The 15,310-nt window shown below is 55.9% G+C and overlaps 1 protein-coding gene across 1 annotated transcript; it reads right to left on the bottom strand.

The window, feature by feature from the left end:
• Positions 1–245: 245 nt before the first annotated feature.
• SASH3 (SAM and SH3 domain containing 3) lies at positions 246–14,044 on the bottom strand. The gene is made up of 8 exons (XM_036840098.1): positions 13,885–14,044; positions 6,312–6,407; positions 5,759–5,905; positions 4,196–4,337; positions 2,802–2,950; positions 2,471–2,680; positions 2,185–2,335; positions 246–1,657 (listed from the first exon to the last, which is right to left on the bottom strand). The coding sequence occupies exons 1-8, from the start codon at positions 13,939–13,941 to the stop codon at positions 1,467–1,469; spliced, it is 1,143 nt and encodes a 380-aa protein (XP_036695993.1). The 5' UTR covers positions 13,942–14,044; the 3' UTR covers positions 246–1,466.
• Positions 14,045–15,310: the final 1,266 nt, after the last annotated feature.

Raw genomic sequence — 15,310 nt, 5'->3', positions numbered from 1 at the left:
GGAGGGCTGGTTAGTGGTCAGCAGGGTCAAGGGCACTGAGCATCTTTGGGGAAGGGACAGACGGCCCTGACAGTGGAGAACATTTTGCTGAGTCCAGCTTTGAAGGAGACTGGTCTGTTCCACCCGCCCCCCCAACACTCTCTCCATAGGAAAGATAACCGGAGACGGTGATTTAGTTCTACCTGTTTATTGCTACCAACCCATCTCCCTCCACCCCCCTCATATTTACACCCAAACCGCTCCCCCAAGATGGCTTCTACCAGAGTTCCTGGTACTAGGTCCAAGTGTCCACTAAACAGGCAGTCCAAGACATGGCGGGCACTGTTTGCCCTCAGGCCAGTTGGGCCCCGGGAAAGGGTTACTCTGGGAATTCTGGGCATAGACTTGGTACTGGGGTCAAGTACTAGGATACTTGACTCTCCCTCCCCTTTTGGAGCTCAAGGTACAAGAAAACCTTTAGCAGAGTAAAGGTGGGATAGTGGACTCCCCAGTATCAAGCTTTGTGCTTTCTTTGCTTGTAAGGACCCACATGAGAGGCCAAGTCTTGCTCCTGAGGGGCCGGTCTGCCCTTGGAAGCCAGGTCGGGCCATCTGCCATTGGCCTTGGGTGAAGTGTCATTTAAGGGGCTGGAAGTGGAAGGGGAGGGCGCTTGTTGTCTGAGGTGTGGGCATTGTTTTAAGCTGGGGGAGTTGCAGCTTGGCTTGAGTTACGTGGGGAAGTATGGAATGGAGGAGCAGGAGGAGACGTTTCATTTGGGAGCCCAAGGCCCCTCCAGCCCCTTTAGTAAACCCCACTGGTGTCCTGGGCCACAGGTAATGGGACAGCAGACGTTTAATATCACAGAATGTCAGAGTTGGCCCTCAGCAACTATCCATTCTTATCCTGACCTGTCCTAGACCCAGATTGAGGAAGGCACTCGGTTCAAGTGGCACAGTGATTTAGTGGCTAAACCTGTAAGAAAATTAAGGTGAAGAAAGTAGGAAAGATACATGTACACGTGGCTTTCTTCAAACCTTATTTAGAGAATCTGGATTCACCTGTGATCAGTTAGAGTTCTTTTCGATGACCAGGTTCCCTAGGGTATTGAGATTGACCTGAACCACCGACTCGGCCCCCTTTCCAGGAGCAGCGCGACAGGGGAGGGTGGTGTGGAGGCAAGGAGGGTTTGGAGGCCTTGGTGGTGAGGGACGTGGGCCCGGTGGCCCCTCAGTGCCCCCCTTGCTCCGGCCGCAGCTGGAAGGGCTGTGCTGTCCAGTAGCTGGTGGAGGGAGGCGGCCCGGCTTCGGCGGCTTGGCGTGCACTCCAGCAGCGCCTGTAGGGCTCGGCCGGCCTCCACTGCCCTAGGCACCCCTGGGGGAGCGGGGCCGGGCTCGGTGCCGGTCCTCCGGCCCGGGGCCACCGCGGGAGGCTGGGTCCAGCCCCGCGGCCTGGGCTGCTCGGGCCCAGCCTCGGCCCACACTGCCTCCTCAAGGTGCCCCGGCCAGGGAGAGGCCGTGTAGCTGCTCCTCGGCACCCGCCAGCTCTGCCTCGTCGCGCCCGCTCTCTGAGCCCTCGAAGCAGCCCGAGTCACGCGGGATGTCCACCTTGGGCTCCGCCACTGTGTGCGCCACTGGCTCCTGGCCGCTCTCGGCACCCTCTTCCGCCTCCTCGCTGCCGGCTGCCAGGGGCCAGGGAGGGAGAGGAATGTGGGGGGCTTGGCCCTTAGCTGGGAGGGGCTTCAGAAACCCTGGGGGCCCATGTGGGTGGAAGGACCCTGGGAAGCCCGCCGGAGGCCGTCTCTTCTTCTGGTCGCCCACCACCAACCACCCCTGCCCTTTCTCGGCCCTTCTGGTGGGAGTGGTTTCCAGGCCAGCTCTCCCGCCCAGGAGCTCAGACTTCCTCAGCACTGAGCTGGTAGCCAGGACACCTGCTCTTGAATCGTGGCTCTGTCGTTACCCAACGTGGATGCCTCGAGTCCACGCCTTATCTTCTCTGGCCCTAAGTCTCCCGTTTGATCCCAAAGGGAGTTGAGCCCGATCGTTCCTAAAACCCCTTCTCATCACAAGCTCTGCCCGAGACCGGAATTCAAGTGTGGAAGGTGCCTGCCCGCGGCAGAGGGGCGCCGGGGCAGGGCCAGGCAGGCCTCGCCGCCCAACACGCCCAGCACCAGCGCTCACGCCCCTCCCCCGCTCCCAAGCCACTCACTGTCGTAGTCCAGCAGCAGCTCGGCAGCCGTGAGCAGCTTGGCCCGATGCTGTGGGTCCATGATATTCAGCTCGTTGAGGTGTGTTTCCCGCAGCTCTTTGAAGTCCTCCAGCGTCTGGTAGCCGTTGAGCAGCAGGGTGGACGTGTGCTCCTGTGGGCAGAAGCAGGCCACCAGCGCGGCCGCTTACAAGCCGCCCCCACCTAGGACCCGTCTCTCCCCGCAGAGCTGACCTGCCCTGGCCCCCATCCCTTGCTCCTAGACACTAGACTAGGCCCCAGCTCAAACCTCAAGGCCGATGCGCTCCAGCAGCTCATGCAGGGTCTTGGGCTTGGGCCTCTTGCCCTTGCTCTGTCGGCGGCTGGGGCGGGCAGGTCCCACAGCCTCCTCGGGCAGCACGTCCACGTAGATGAACTTGAAAGAGCCCAGCCTGCCATTGAGCAGGCCCAGCCACGTGCCCACAGGCGGCTTTTCGATGATCTGGATCACATCTCCTTTCTGTGGGAGGAGAGCAGAGCAGAACAGAGCAGGGGTGAGGTGGCCCCTTGGCCTCCTGTACCCCCTACCTGTATGGGGTACAGCCTGCCAGGCTCAGCAGGGGCCTGGATGCCAACCTTACCTGCAGTTTCAGTGAGTCGTGGTCATAGGGGCTGGGAGTGAAGTCGGTGTGGACTCGTGCCCGGCCACAGAAGGGCCCTGTGTACTGGGGGACAGGTGGTTCCTCCCCGAAGCTGCCAGAGCCTGGGCTGGGGCTGCAGAGCTCACTGCCTGCAGGAAATGGGGCAGGGAGGAAGGTCACCTTTGTCCCCAGACAGCTGGGGCAGTGCCCAGCAGGTACCTTTCCAGGGGGTCTGGCTAGAAATCCCAAGGATACATGCTGGGGAAGAAAACTGAGCTCTAGTAAGTCTCACACTGCAGAAGGGATTCTGACCCAACCCCTCTGCCACCCTGAAGGAGCATAGCTTCCCCCCTGGCGCCCCAGGCATGAAAATAGTTGACCATAGAAGGAGGAATGGCTCACAGATCAAAGACTGGGCAAATTGGGAGGGTCTCTAGAGACCAACTGGGCCAACACCCCAATGAACAGATGAGGAAAACTGAGGCCAGACAGGCCAAGTGACCTGCCCAAGGCCTCTCACCTTATAATTGGCAGCACTGGGTCTGTTAGACTCCAGGCTTCCTGACTCCCACTCCAGTGCTCCTGGAAGCCACCTTCCACCCAGGAAGCCACATCGTGCATCAATATTTTACTTTCTCTACTTAATAAGACTCTGTGTCGAGTTACAACATCACACGGAAACTCAAGACTTTCTCTCTGGGAAGGGCAGGATGAGGGCCTAAGAGGCTTTCAGTGGGGGTAGGGAGGTGTCTTTGGAGCCAGAGAAAGATCAGAGAACTTGGAACTAATCCGAAGGGAGAGAACGGCAGTGCCTCTGTCGGTCTGCAGCGCAAAGCCTGCAGCCCCTTGTCCAGGCAGGGCTGCTGGAAGCTCCTGTCCAGCCCCACGGACATCTAGAAGATGCCAAGTGGCGTCCTGAGCCCAGCAAACCGAAGACTGGTGTCCATGAGGCTGAGTCTTCACAGCTGGAGACCCTATACCCCCACCCGAGCCTCGGATGTCAGAGGCCCAGGGAGCCGTAGCCTCTAGCTCCCCTTGGAAGGTGGGGGAGGGCTGGTGCAAGAGGGCAATGGGGCTCTTCCTGTGCCCTTGGGCCCCTCCAGCAAGTGGAGGCTCCTCTAGGGCAGAACTAAGTTCAAGCCTGGGTCACCTTGGGCAAGTCACTTAACCTCCCTGAGCCTCAGTTTTCACATCAATAAAGTGGGGATAATAATAGTACTGGCCCCATGAGATTGTTGTGAAGATTTAACGTTTAGAGGGCTGGGAAAGGTCCCAGCAGGCTAACAGTAAAGGTTCATTTCTCTGTACCACCGTCTCCCAGACAGCCACGTGTATGGCCTTAACCCCGTCCTTTCCTCCAGACTCAGCAGGTGTGCCCCTCCTCCCCTACTCACCTGTGGATGCCTGGCGGCTGAGTGCTGGGAGCTCCCGCTCCTCCTGCTCAGAAAAGGCCAGCGCCATCTTCTCAGGGCCGGGGCTGTCCAGGCTGCAGTCTGGAGACGTCGGGGAGGCTGAGCCCTCCTCCAGAGTATCTCCCTGGAGGGCAGGAGAGGCAGCAAGCCCTGAGCAGCCTCGGCTGAGGTGCACATGGGGCAGCCCCGGGTGCAGAGGAAATGGGCCTGGGCTCCAGGGAGAACTGGGGCCTGGCTGGAGCCCCAGCTCTGCCTCTCGCGGGCTGCATGGCGCCCTCTGGGCCCTAGTTTCCTCTTCCGTGAAGTGGGACTGACAGTCCTTGCCCTGCCCACGTCATGGAATGAGGCTCAACGGGGGTGCCATGTGAATGCACTTTGTCAGCTCAAAGTGCCAACTTACACACAGAAAAGGCCTCAGTGCCAGAATTGAAACTCAGAGCTGTTACTAGGGCATAGCCAGGCAGACCACGGCGCTGGAGAGTCCCTACTTTTGACTGTGCTCCTATGTGCCAGACAGAGGATTTCATTTAATCCTCACTTGAGGATATGTGCTCGATCGTCCCAAGTTTACAGATGAGAAGTAATGGAGGAACGTTCCCGAGGCCACGCAGGAGCCCACAGACAAGTCGGTCTGACTCTAGAGCTCCTGGGCCTCCCCACACCTCTGTGCGGTGGTAACTTTCACAAATGACTCAATGGCAATAAAGGCCTTGATTTGTAGAAGTTGCCAACTCCTGTGTTGTAAATACTCCCCACCGTGGGCAACAGAGAAATACCACTCTGGTGTCACTGAATGAGTAGCATCATGGGCTATTTCCCCCCGCAAAGACTGTAGATGCCAGTAACCTCAAGGGCACAGAGAACAGTGAAAGGTAGTACAAGAATTAGGAAATGAGTTTTAAGACTGACTTTAGTCTTTTTATTTTTAAAATAATAGATTTAATTCTAAGTTGGTAGAAGCTAATTTTCAGTAATGGTTGTATCTTACACCTGGCTCACAAAATCCCTGAAAATTTGACCAACTGCTATCCGGAGCTGGCATGAGCCAGTTAGCACACTGCTGCCAGGGCACCTCCTCCAAGAACCAGGAGCAAACCGGACTCGCTGTGTGACTTTAGCTACTTGGATGTGCCTGCCCCACAGCTGTGTGTTCTGCCCTCCCTCCCTGGGCCAAAGCCAGCCTTGTCGATTTTCTTTCATAGGGCCTCTTGGAATCAAGCCTTCCCAATCACAGGGGCTAGTTCCAAGCAAAAGTTTGCGGTGGATGAATTTGCCCTGTGTGATCTTATCTCCTCAGACCCGCCTGCCCAGGAAGCTTCTGCTACCCACAACTTCATCCCTCCTCAGACCCCACTCCTGCTCCCTCAGGACCACGCCTTCCTGCCATGTCCATGGCCGAGGGAGCTCCCTTCCCAAGGTGCCCCTTCCTGCTTGTATGGGGCCAGGCATCGTTACCTGAGCGTGGCTGTCACAGTGGCCATGCTCAAACCCTACCAGAGCGGTGCCTGTCCTCCCTGCCCCCCCCCCATGGGTCCCAGGCCTCACCATCTCCTCCGACAGTGCCTTCACCATCATCTTGCCCATCTTCCTGTTCATGGTTCGGGAAATCACGGCCCTCCACTTCTTCCCCAGCTTTTTGCTGCTCTTTCCAGCATCCTCTGGGGTCGGAACACCTGAGTCATCTTCTGGAATCTGTGACAATAAATGTGGAGGCCCAGGAACCCTGGTGACCATGTCTGGGTCCAGGACTTGGGAGCTGAAGGCGGCTTTTGGGTCCTGGCAGATGCTGGAAGGGTGCGAAGCAGAGTTCCCCATCCCTTCCCTTTCAGCCCCAGACCTGTCCTAGGCCCTATTCATTTGTATTTAAATTGGCCCTATTCATTTGTATTTAAATCGACAATTAATTTGCAATCGAAAAGAATGCAGGTGAGGTTTTAGGGCCCAGAATTTTAGTGGGTGAGAGATTTGGGCCCATTGTATTTAAAAAGACTTTGCCTCAACAATCCTAAAAGGGTCTTTCCCCCACCCCCACCCCCACCCCGCCATTCCCCCACCCAGGGCCGGCAGCCAGATCCCCCAAGGAGGCTCTGAAACTCACGTTATCATCCAGATTAAATTCCTTCTCGCTCACCACTGGGGAGCTGGGTTTGGATTTGGCAAAATCTTTGAAGCTGCTGGATCGCTGAAGTGAGAGCTGGAAGAAGCAGAGGTGTTGCCATCAGTGGCACTAAAAATGGTGGCCGAGTAAGGAGCAAAAAGCTGTCCCCGCTCGCAACACACCGCATGCACCCCAGGGCTGGACAGGGCCACGGGGCTAAGGAGGTGAAGCTACAAGACGTCCTTCTGGCTACCGGGCTTCGTCCTGTTCTTTAGCTGTGAGCGGCCCCTAAAGCAGGCCGCAGAGTAAGCTCCTCGCCTCAGGATCCTCCGCCCGGGTCAGGCCTCAGACTAAGCCCAGCTTTCCACCACTACCTGAAGTCTGGTCCCCAGAACCCTGTAGTGAAAGACTAAATGAGTCTGAGTAAACGCGTATCTCCTACTGGAGACATATCTCAGCACGAACCGCCGCGTCACCTTTATTTATATAACAGGGCAAACCCTCCCAAACCCCGCAGCCCGGCCTCCAGGCTCTGTCTTCCCCAAGCACGGTTTCCTGTGACGGTGACGGTGATCGCGGCAAACACACTGGGGCCTCCAGGCTGATGCATCTGTGTCCCAAGAAGAGGAAGGCAATCCCCCCAGGGGCCAGTAAGACCTGGCATTATGCGTTCTGGAAAGCCACAGTAGAGACTGATTCAGAGAAGGTGCCCGCAGATTTGAGACACAAATGATTGGGTTGAATATGGTAAAAGAAAGCTGCCATTTTGTCTGTCTTCATCTCTGCTTTTAACTTAACTTAGCCGCTAATGCGACGAGCTGGCTACACTAGACGTGTGCCAGTGTTCAGACTTGCAGGCCCGACCTATTGTTTGTGCTGTGAATGAAAAATGTTGCCGGCCGTATCAGCAAACAAAGGATGCTATGGCCAGCAAGCCATCGGCCACTACCGCTGCCCCGATGGTGAGCCCCGAGGGAACTCAGGATGGAGACAAACGGGCTGCCCACTGCCAAACCCTCAGCCACAGCAGCCACCCCCAGCGGTGCCCCCTGAGGGGACACAGGATGGGAAAGGACAGGACACTAGCCCTTATCTTTGCATAGCAAAGGAATGATTTCAATAAGCCCTGACTCTTGCAGCTTCCCACACACAGAAAAGCGCTAAATTCAACTACTTGGGATATCTGGTTTCCTTTAACCAACAGTGATCTTTTGATGTTCCCACTACCTGGCCTTTGCTGCAAAAACCCCTGTATATCCTGGCTTCTCCCTTACCTCTTGGGAGCAGTCCCTCAGAGTTCTCTGAGAGGCTGCCTCCCGGGCTTGAAGTCCTCAGAAAGTCTGCCGAATAAACCATAATTCTCAACTTTTAGGTTATGCATTTTTTTTCAGTCGACAGTGCTGATAAGCCTGTTTTCAGGAAATGAGCTTTCTTAACTGTACATGCAACGCACATGGCAAGATAGCAGGAGAAACCCGGGCCAGGTAAGGAGGGCCGACTTTAGACACAAGAGGTGTAGGCTGAGCCCGAATCAAGATCAACAGTCAAGACCAGAGATACACACAGGAACCAGAGTTCACAGATGGCCAGACAGATAGAGCGGGGTCGGCGGCAGACACCAGAGATAAGGGCTTGAGGAACCGAAGCCCCAAACCCGCTCAAAGCTGAAAGTTTCACATCCTCTTTCCTACAAAAGGGGGGTCCAGTGACAATCCCCCAGGGCAGGGGCAGTATCACCTGCCCCCTCAGCATACACACAACTGGCCCCAGCTCCTGGGGACTGCAGTGGAACACTTCAATTCTCTTGGTGGGTCTTGACCAAAAGCAAGTCAGCAGTCAGGGACAGCGGCCACACCTTCCTAGAGGTCACGGCAAGCTAGCTGACCAGAAACTAGGTCAGTGGTCAGGCCAAGCAGACACCACCGCCATGAAGGCCTCCTGGGTGAGGCACCTGCAGCCTCAGGGAGAAAGCCTCTTCCGCAGGATGCCGGGGAGCTGGGAAAGGGGGCTGAGGGGTTAGAGGGAGGGGAACGCATGGCTGTGGGGTGACCGCTCCTGTTCCCATGCATCTCCTCCATCCTCCTTCCCTGGTTTTCCCTGCCCGCTATTCTTTCCGCTTTTTCTTCCTTGCTTTCCCCTTCTCTCCTCCACCTTCCATTCATTTCCTCCTCTTGTATGGCTAAGATGCAGCTGCCTGGATAACTTCCTCCTTTTATTGCCTGGAAAAGAGGGAACAGAGAAAGGATGGGCACCAGGCTGGCCTGGGCCCAAGAAGGGCAGGCTGGGGTGCTATTTTTAGGCCGATGGGGCCTATTGTGGCCTCCCCTCCATCAATCCCAATCCCAAGAGTCGCCCCTGAAGCCCCAGGGACCAGTGATCCTGGAAAGCCAGCAGGAGGGCAGGCGTGGGGCTGGAAGTGGGCTTTGCTGAGGAAGAGTAAACTCACCGCCAGGCTGCCCTCTAATTGCAGTTCTTTCCTTTTTCTGTCATTAAGCTGCAGTCGGGGTTGGGGGTGGCTGGGAAGGTGCCTTTTGGCTCCTGAGACCTTGTGTCAGGGCCCCTCTGTCCCAGCTTTAGCTCAAAATGGGAGAAAACAATATAAAAGGGCCACGTGGGTGGCGCTGGGACGTGGGCCTGGCCGGCCACTCCTCAGCCCAGGGACGTGGAAAGAACTAGGCAAGTTCTTTGGGTGACTAAGGGTGAGGGCCGTTTGCCCTGGGGGGCCTCTTGCTCCGCCCACCTCTAAACTCAGGAGCGGCTCCAAATATCCTGAATGCCTTTCGGTGAGCCTGAAGTGACCCCCCCCTCACCCAGGTGTGAGTGGACATCCTTGGACCCTTTTGGATTTTCTGCCTGGCCTCCCTTTAGGGTGAGACCTTCCTGGGGGTCCTGGGTGGGAGGTAGTACAGTACACTGTCGGCCACTTTTTCACGTCTAAGGGGAGTATATGGGCCTCTTGGAAAGAACTACTTTTTTGGCATCACACATTGCTGAGCTCAGCTCTGGGATGTGTGACCTTCGGTGAGTTATTTAACCTCCCCAAACCTCAGTCTCTTTACTTGGTGTCGGCTAGCGAGAGTTCACATCTTGGTTCTGCCATTGACCAGCTGTGTAAAGCTGGGTCAATTCCTCAACTTCTCTAGGCTTCCGTTTCCTCATGGGTGAAATGAAGACCGGAGCACACACCTCGCTGGGTTGTTGTGCGGATGAGAGGGGTGACCGTGTGACACAGCAGCCCCTCGAGGCATGTTCGGGGAGGCTTACTTAGCCTTTCCAACAACCCACCTCCAGGCTCTTACCCCTTGCGTTCCCCACCTGGAACACTCTGCCCTTCTCTCTGTCAACCATAGTTTCTCCCGCCCTTCAGAATCCAGTTTAACTGGAAGCAACTCAAATGCTCATCAGCTGTAGAGGGATTCGTGAATTGTGGCCGAGTCACATGAGGCAAGAGCACATGGCAATGAGCTTCGTGCAACTCTCCCCAACAATACGGTGACTCTCACGGCTACACCGTTGGGCAGGAGGGACCCACCACCAGAGTATATTATATGGTTCCCCGTACGGAAAGTTCAAAACCCGGCAAAACTAATCCATGGAAGTCAGAAGAGTGGTGACCTTTAGGGAAGGGGGTCATGTAGTGACTGGCAGGGGCATGAGGGAAGCTTCTGGAGCATTGGAAGTGTTCTGTTTGATATGGGTACTGCCTACATGGGAATGTTCACTTAATGGAACTCCATTGAGTGCTACATTTATGATTTATGCACTTTTTCTACGGATATTATACTTCAATAAAAAGGTTTTTCAAATTCAGTTTTAAAGGCACTGCCCCCTGCAGGAAGTCTTCCCTGATCACCCCCTCAGAGCCTCACCCTGCCCCCACTGGCATCTTCTTCCCCTGCTGCCTAAGACCGAGTGCCCTCTGGGCTCTGGGCACAGGCCTGTGCATGTGTGGGAATCCAGTAACGAGGGGTCAAACACCGCCCCTGTGCCCGGTGCCCTGCCAAGCACTTTGTGTGTGTCCGCTCACTTCAGCTTCGCTGCAGCCCTGTCTTTACATAGCACTTCCCATCTGGGGACACTGAGAATCGGAGAAATGAAGCATCCTAGGTGGAGTGGCACAGCTGAAAGTGGGAGGAGCAGGGCTTTGAACCCATGTCTGTGACTCTGGAAGCCTGTGCTTGTTCCTGTGCTCAGAGCTCAAGAAGTTGCCCCCTAGTATAGAAGTGGATTAAGGGCAATGGCGACTGCAGGCGCTGTTTGGAGGAAGCTGCCAGGAGAGCAGGTGGGAGCATGGAGGAAGAAGGGCTCCGGAGGGCTTCGTGGAGGAGGCGCATTTGAGCTGGGCTGTAGCAGGGGAGCCAGGATTTCTCCAGGTGGAGTTGGGAAGGGTTTGTCAGGAGCGAGAGTTAGGGATGTTCCAAGAGTGGCGAAGGCCACAGAAGGCCCTTGCCAGCCATGGCATTAGCCTGTGGGCAATGAGGAGCCACTGGCAATATGAATTGCATGCTGGTGTGGAGGGGGATGCCAGATGTGTGCTGTAGGAAGGGAGCCTGGGGGAAGCAGTGTGCTGGGATTGGGGAAGAGAGGAGCAGGGAGAGACTGGAAGGAGGGGACGGCTGCACACTCGAATGGGAGCCTTGATTCCTCTCCATTTCTCCTGGCGAGAGGTCTGGGATGTAGCGAAAAGTAGGGGTGTGATGGGGTAGGACCATCCTTAGGGGAGGTAGGTCCCAGGACAAACCCCTGCCGACTACCTACACTCCAACAGACCAAAGAGAGTGCAGAGAGACACTTGATGGAGGCAAAAGTCTCCAAAAGGCAGCCAAGGGGTATTGCTCCCCCCAGCCCGGGCGTCTCCCCAATCCTTCATGATGCATAGCAGGTGACGCATCCTGACCCCACCATCCTGGAGGGCCTGTTCCCAACTCTGCTCTGCTGCTTTGAAGGTCACTCATTCCATGGCCACCTGGGCCTGCCCTGCAGAGCTCTCCTGCTGATAGGCTGAGTCTTTTATGCTCATCAGACTCTTCCAGTGCTTTTGAGATCAGTAGGGAGACAAGAGAGTATAGGGAGAAGGGGTCAAGACCCTGGACACTGACAAGTCTTGGCTTAGATCCCTGCTCTGCAGTTTACTAGCTGTGTGACCTCGGGTAAGTCACCTCGCCTCCCTGAGCCTCGGGCATAAAATGAAGACAATGCCTGCCCCTACTTCACAAGGTTGTCGTGAAGAGCCAGCGGGCTAAGGGATGGGTGGAGCGCACAGCACAGCACCTGGCACCTGCTGAGCTGCTAGGTGTTGTTTTCTCCGCTTCAGGGCTGGGACCGAAGCTCGGTCCTTGCAGTGGGTTCCCCGCCCCCACCCACGCCTGTGGCGTGCACCCTCTCGTGGACACATGTACACATGTGACACAGTGCACTCACACGTATTGTTCCAGGCGATCCACACACCCTCCTGAGGTGGGCAGATCAGGAACTATCCCCCTTTTCCGAGGTGAGGAAACTTAGGCCCAAGGAAGGTGAGTGAACTGTCCAGGGTCCTACAGCTGGAACCCGGTAGGATTCCAACTCTGCTTTCTTGTCCCCTGCCTAGCACATTCTCCACTTGGTAGGCCCGAAAGGAGGAGAGGGACAGGAAAGGGAGGCCTCTCTTGCCTTTGTGCTTTCCCCTCCACCACGTCACCTTGGCCTCTGAGGGAAAGGGACTTGCCCAAGTCACAGTGCTGGAGCCGCGCCGCTGCCTCCGGGCCTGGGGAAGATGCTGTCTCCACCTTCTGGAAAGTTGGCTTTTCTAAGGGCACTTCCATGGGATGGGGCTTGGAGAGTGGCTCTAGAGGCTGGCCCAGGCTCTGCAGGGGTGAGGTAGGCTTTGCCTGGACGATGCTGCCCTAGAGGACATGGTCCTCAGAGTGCCACAATGGCCTTGACTCTCCTGGGAGAGGCCTGTGGGAAATCCCAGAGGCCCAGGCACCAAACACAGAATCTGGATAATGGAAGTGGGGAAAGAAGACGGGATTTCTGGCTTCTGTGAGCCTTCGGGCACCTCCACCTGAGGCGGCACAGGGTGCCAGCGCTGAAGTGTTAGCTCTTTCTCAGACTCTTTCCTCCAGCTCAGCTCCCCTGTGGTTTGGGGCCCAGCAGTGTGTAGGGCGGTCTCTGCTTCCCACCCCCATCAGCCGGACAGCAAGGGGAAGTGGACCCACTCGCTGAGGAGAGACAGCCAGTGGTAAGTCTGCCGGGGGCTGGCGCCGTGTGGGGCTTGGACAAGGGTGACAGAGCCTGTGTGAAGAATCATGAATCTCTTTCCCACCCGCCCACCTCCACTGCAACCTTAGAGAAGCAGCTGCAGTGGGGAGAGTACAGCCGGAAGTGGCAGCCACCCCAGGACCTGAGATGGGGCAGGATGTACACCCCAGTGCCCCGAGGCTCGGCTTCTCAGCTGGTTCAGTCTCCGTCTGGAAGCTACTCCCCTGACAAAGGGGCTCCCCCACGGAGCACCTGATCTGGGCTCCAGGGGAAACCAGCGGGGCGCCATGAGGGCCTGGAGGCCCTGGACCTTGGCCTGTGGCTACGCCTGGCCTCTTGGACCTGGTTCAGGCCTGCTTTGGGATGGTCCTAGGCTCCTGCTGGATGTGCGGGATGTATTTGCTGATTGCCTGGGAGGATCGGACGCTCGAGTCAAAAAATTAAGTCTAGAAATCCTCAGATCCAAATAGAGAAACCTAAATGTGGCAGAGCCTTCAAGGAATCTTCTAGTCTGGCCTCAAGACTCCAGGAAGATGAGCACCTCAGTTGCCCGTGGCAGCTGCTTTTCTTCCTGGCCTTTAAAATCCCCCCTCACAGAAATTTTTCCTCCTCAGCCCTCACTCCTACTCATCATCTCAGCACCTTCATTTCTCATTCTTCACAAATAATTCCTCTCCACCTGGGAAGAAACTGTATGCCCCCAGCATCCCACTGCAGGTTTGGAGGCCCTTTCTTTAAATCTGGAAATCACGCTGGGCCCCATCTTCAGGTGGGCCCCCTCTCCTGTGGGCCCCAGGATCTACAACAGAGCTGAACCAAGTGGGCAGAGCCTGGGCTCTGGCCAAAGGGCGGGGGCCCTGGGAGCATCATGGCTCCTGGCTGGGTGGCCCAGCGGAGCCCTTTGAGTGAGACGGCTCCTGAGACGCAGGCTCAGGAAGAAGCGGTGGCGGGACCGGTGTAGGGCAGAGAGAATTAAGTACGGTCTTAGGGTTCAACTTGAGAACTGTATTTTATAATTCTTGAATTCTAGTCTAGGATTCTAGTCCCCAATTTTAAGTCTTTATCTTATCATCGTAGGGTTGAATCCTACAACTTTTAGACTTCTAAGAATGTATTCTGTAACTCTGTTTCTCTAGAATTTGGAAAGTCTCTTCTGTACTTCTGTTACTCTAGTTACCTTTGGGCCCATGTCCCGTGCCCTTGGGAGAATGGCCCTCACCTACAGACTCAACAGAAGGCCTTTGGCTCTTCCCACTTCCGTGAGTCCCGGAGAGGATGGGCTGAGAGAGCAGAGGGAAGGAAGCAGTGAGTTCCCAAAGATGCTCCTCACCTTTTTCTTCTGAGTGGGCTCCTTCTCGCTGGCGTTGGAGGGCTTACGGCGCAACATGGTCCTCTACCCTGGTGATACTCCGTCCCTGCTCTCCTAGCTATCGAGATGCGGAGGCCTCTCGCTCAGCCTCGCCAGCACCGTCCAGGGGGCACGGCATGGACTGAGCCTCTGGCTGCCACTCTGACTGCTGCACTGGCAGCTTGGGGGTGCGGGCCATGGACACCCGGCGGCAGCGGCATACAGGAAGCCCCGTCACGTGACCTGCTCTTACAGCAATCGCAGCCCCTGCCGGCCCCTAGGGAGGAAGGAAGTCCCAGCTTCAGTCTCCAGAGATTCTGATGCAGACGGCTCTTGGGTTGAACAAGCAGAGAAAAGTCCCTACCTTGCCATCTCATGGCAACCATTGCCAGTCCTTCGGCCAGTCAACCTGACATTATACGGCCTACTCAAGCCCTTTATCTCACTGACCAGAGTCCCGAAACCGGAAGTGGGACCATCTCTCTGCCTGTGGGGCCAATGCTCCCAGTCACCTTGCCTCGCCAAGGTCACCACTGCTATCAGTACCTCTCCCATCACCCCGTAGCCATCACTCCTATCTACAGCCATCAGCCCTGAAGTCATCTCCACTGCTACTGGCACACCTACAGCCAGCACCGCTAGAACAACCATCCCTGCAGCCATCACCCCTACGGTTATCATCACTGCTGCTATCACTGTCACAACCGTCATCCTCTCAGCTGTTATCCTTACGGACATTACAGCCAGTCACTCCCATGACACTCTTACCCCACGACCATCATCCCTACAGCCATCACCCCTGCAACCATCACCACACTCCTGCAGCCAACACCTTTCAGCTATCACCCCTGCAGTCTTTCCCACTGCCATTAGCACCACTACAGCCATCACTGCTAAAACAACCACCCCTACAGTCAACACCCCTCGGCCATCTGTCTCTATCTGCCTCACCACTGCCACTATCACCGGTACCGTGATCATCCTCATAGCTATCACCCTTACAGACACTGTCACTATAGCCAGTCATGCCCACTGATGCCCTCACCCCTACAACCATAACTCCTAGAGCCATCTCCCCTCCGCCATCACCCTGCAGCTGTCATCCCCACTGTCACCGGCACACCTACAGCCATTTTCACCAGAGCAGTCACACCTACAGTCAACATCCCTTGGCCACCACCACTTATATTTATCACCACCACAGCCATCAACATGAAAAAAAAAGCAATTGCAAGCAACTCCACACCACCAGCAAATGTCCCTTTCAGCAGGCATTTCTCGAATGTCTATGTGCTAAGTTTAGAATGTTCGCTATGTGGATTATCTGTGGCAGATATTTTAATAACCTTAATTACTTATTGCAAAAGCAATTCATATACATCATATACAATTTAGAAAACAAGGATAA

Source organism: Balaenoptera musculus, chromosome X, assembly GCF_009873245.2.
Source record: "Balaenoptera musculus isolate JJ_BM4_2016_0621 chromosome X, mBalMus1.pri.v3, whole genome shotgun sequence".
Taxonomy (NCBI): domain Eukaryota; kingdom Metazoa; phylum Chordata; class Mammalia; order Artiodactyla; family Balaenopteridae; genus Balaenoptera; species Balaenoptera musculus.
The sequence above is the reverse complement of the archived record's forward strand: the minus strand, read 5'-3'. Positions and strand labels throughout refer to the sequence as shown.

What these genes read in the sequence shown, in the direction of transcription:
- SASH3 (XM_036840098.1), bottom strand. Translation starts at nt 13,941, where the DNA reads ATGTTGCGCCGTAAGCCCTCCAACGCCAGCGAGAAGGAGCCCACTCAG. An exon ending in TGGAGCGCATCGGCCTTGAG is followed by an intron (nt 2,336 to 2,470) that starts GTTTGAGCTGGG and finishes TTCTGCCCACAG; the next exon opens with GAGCACACGTCCACCCTGCT. An exon ending in GCTGCTGCTGGACTACGACA is followed by an intron (nt 1,658 to 2,184) that starts GTGAGTGGCTTG and finishes GGCCCCTGGCAG; the next exon opens with CCGGCAGCGAGGAGGCGGAA.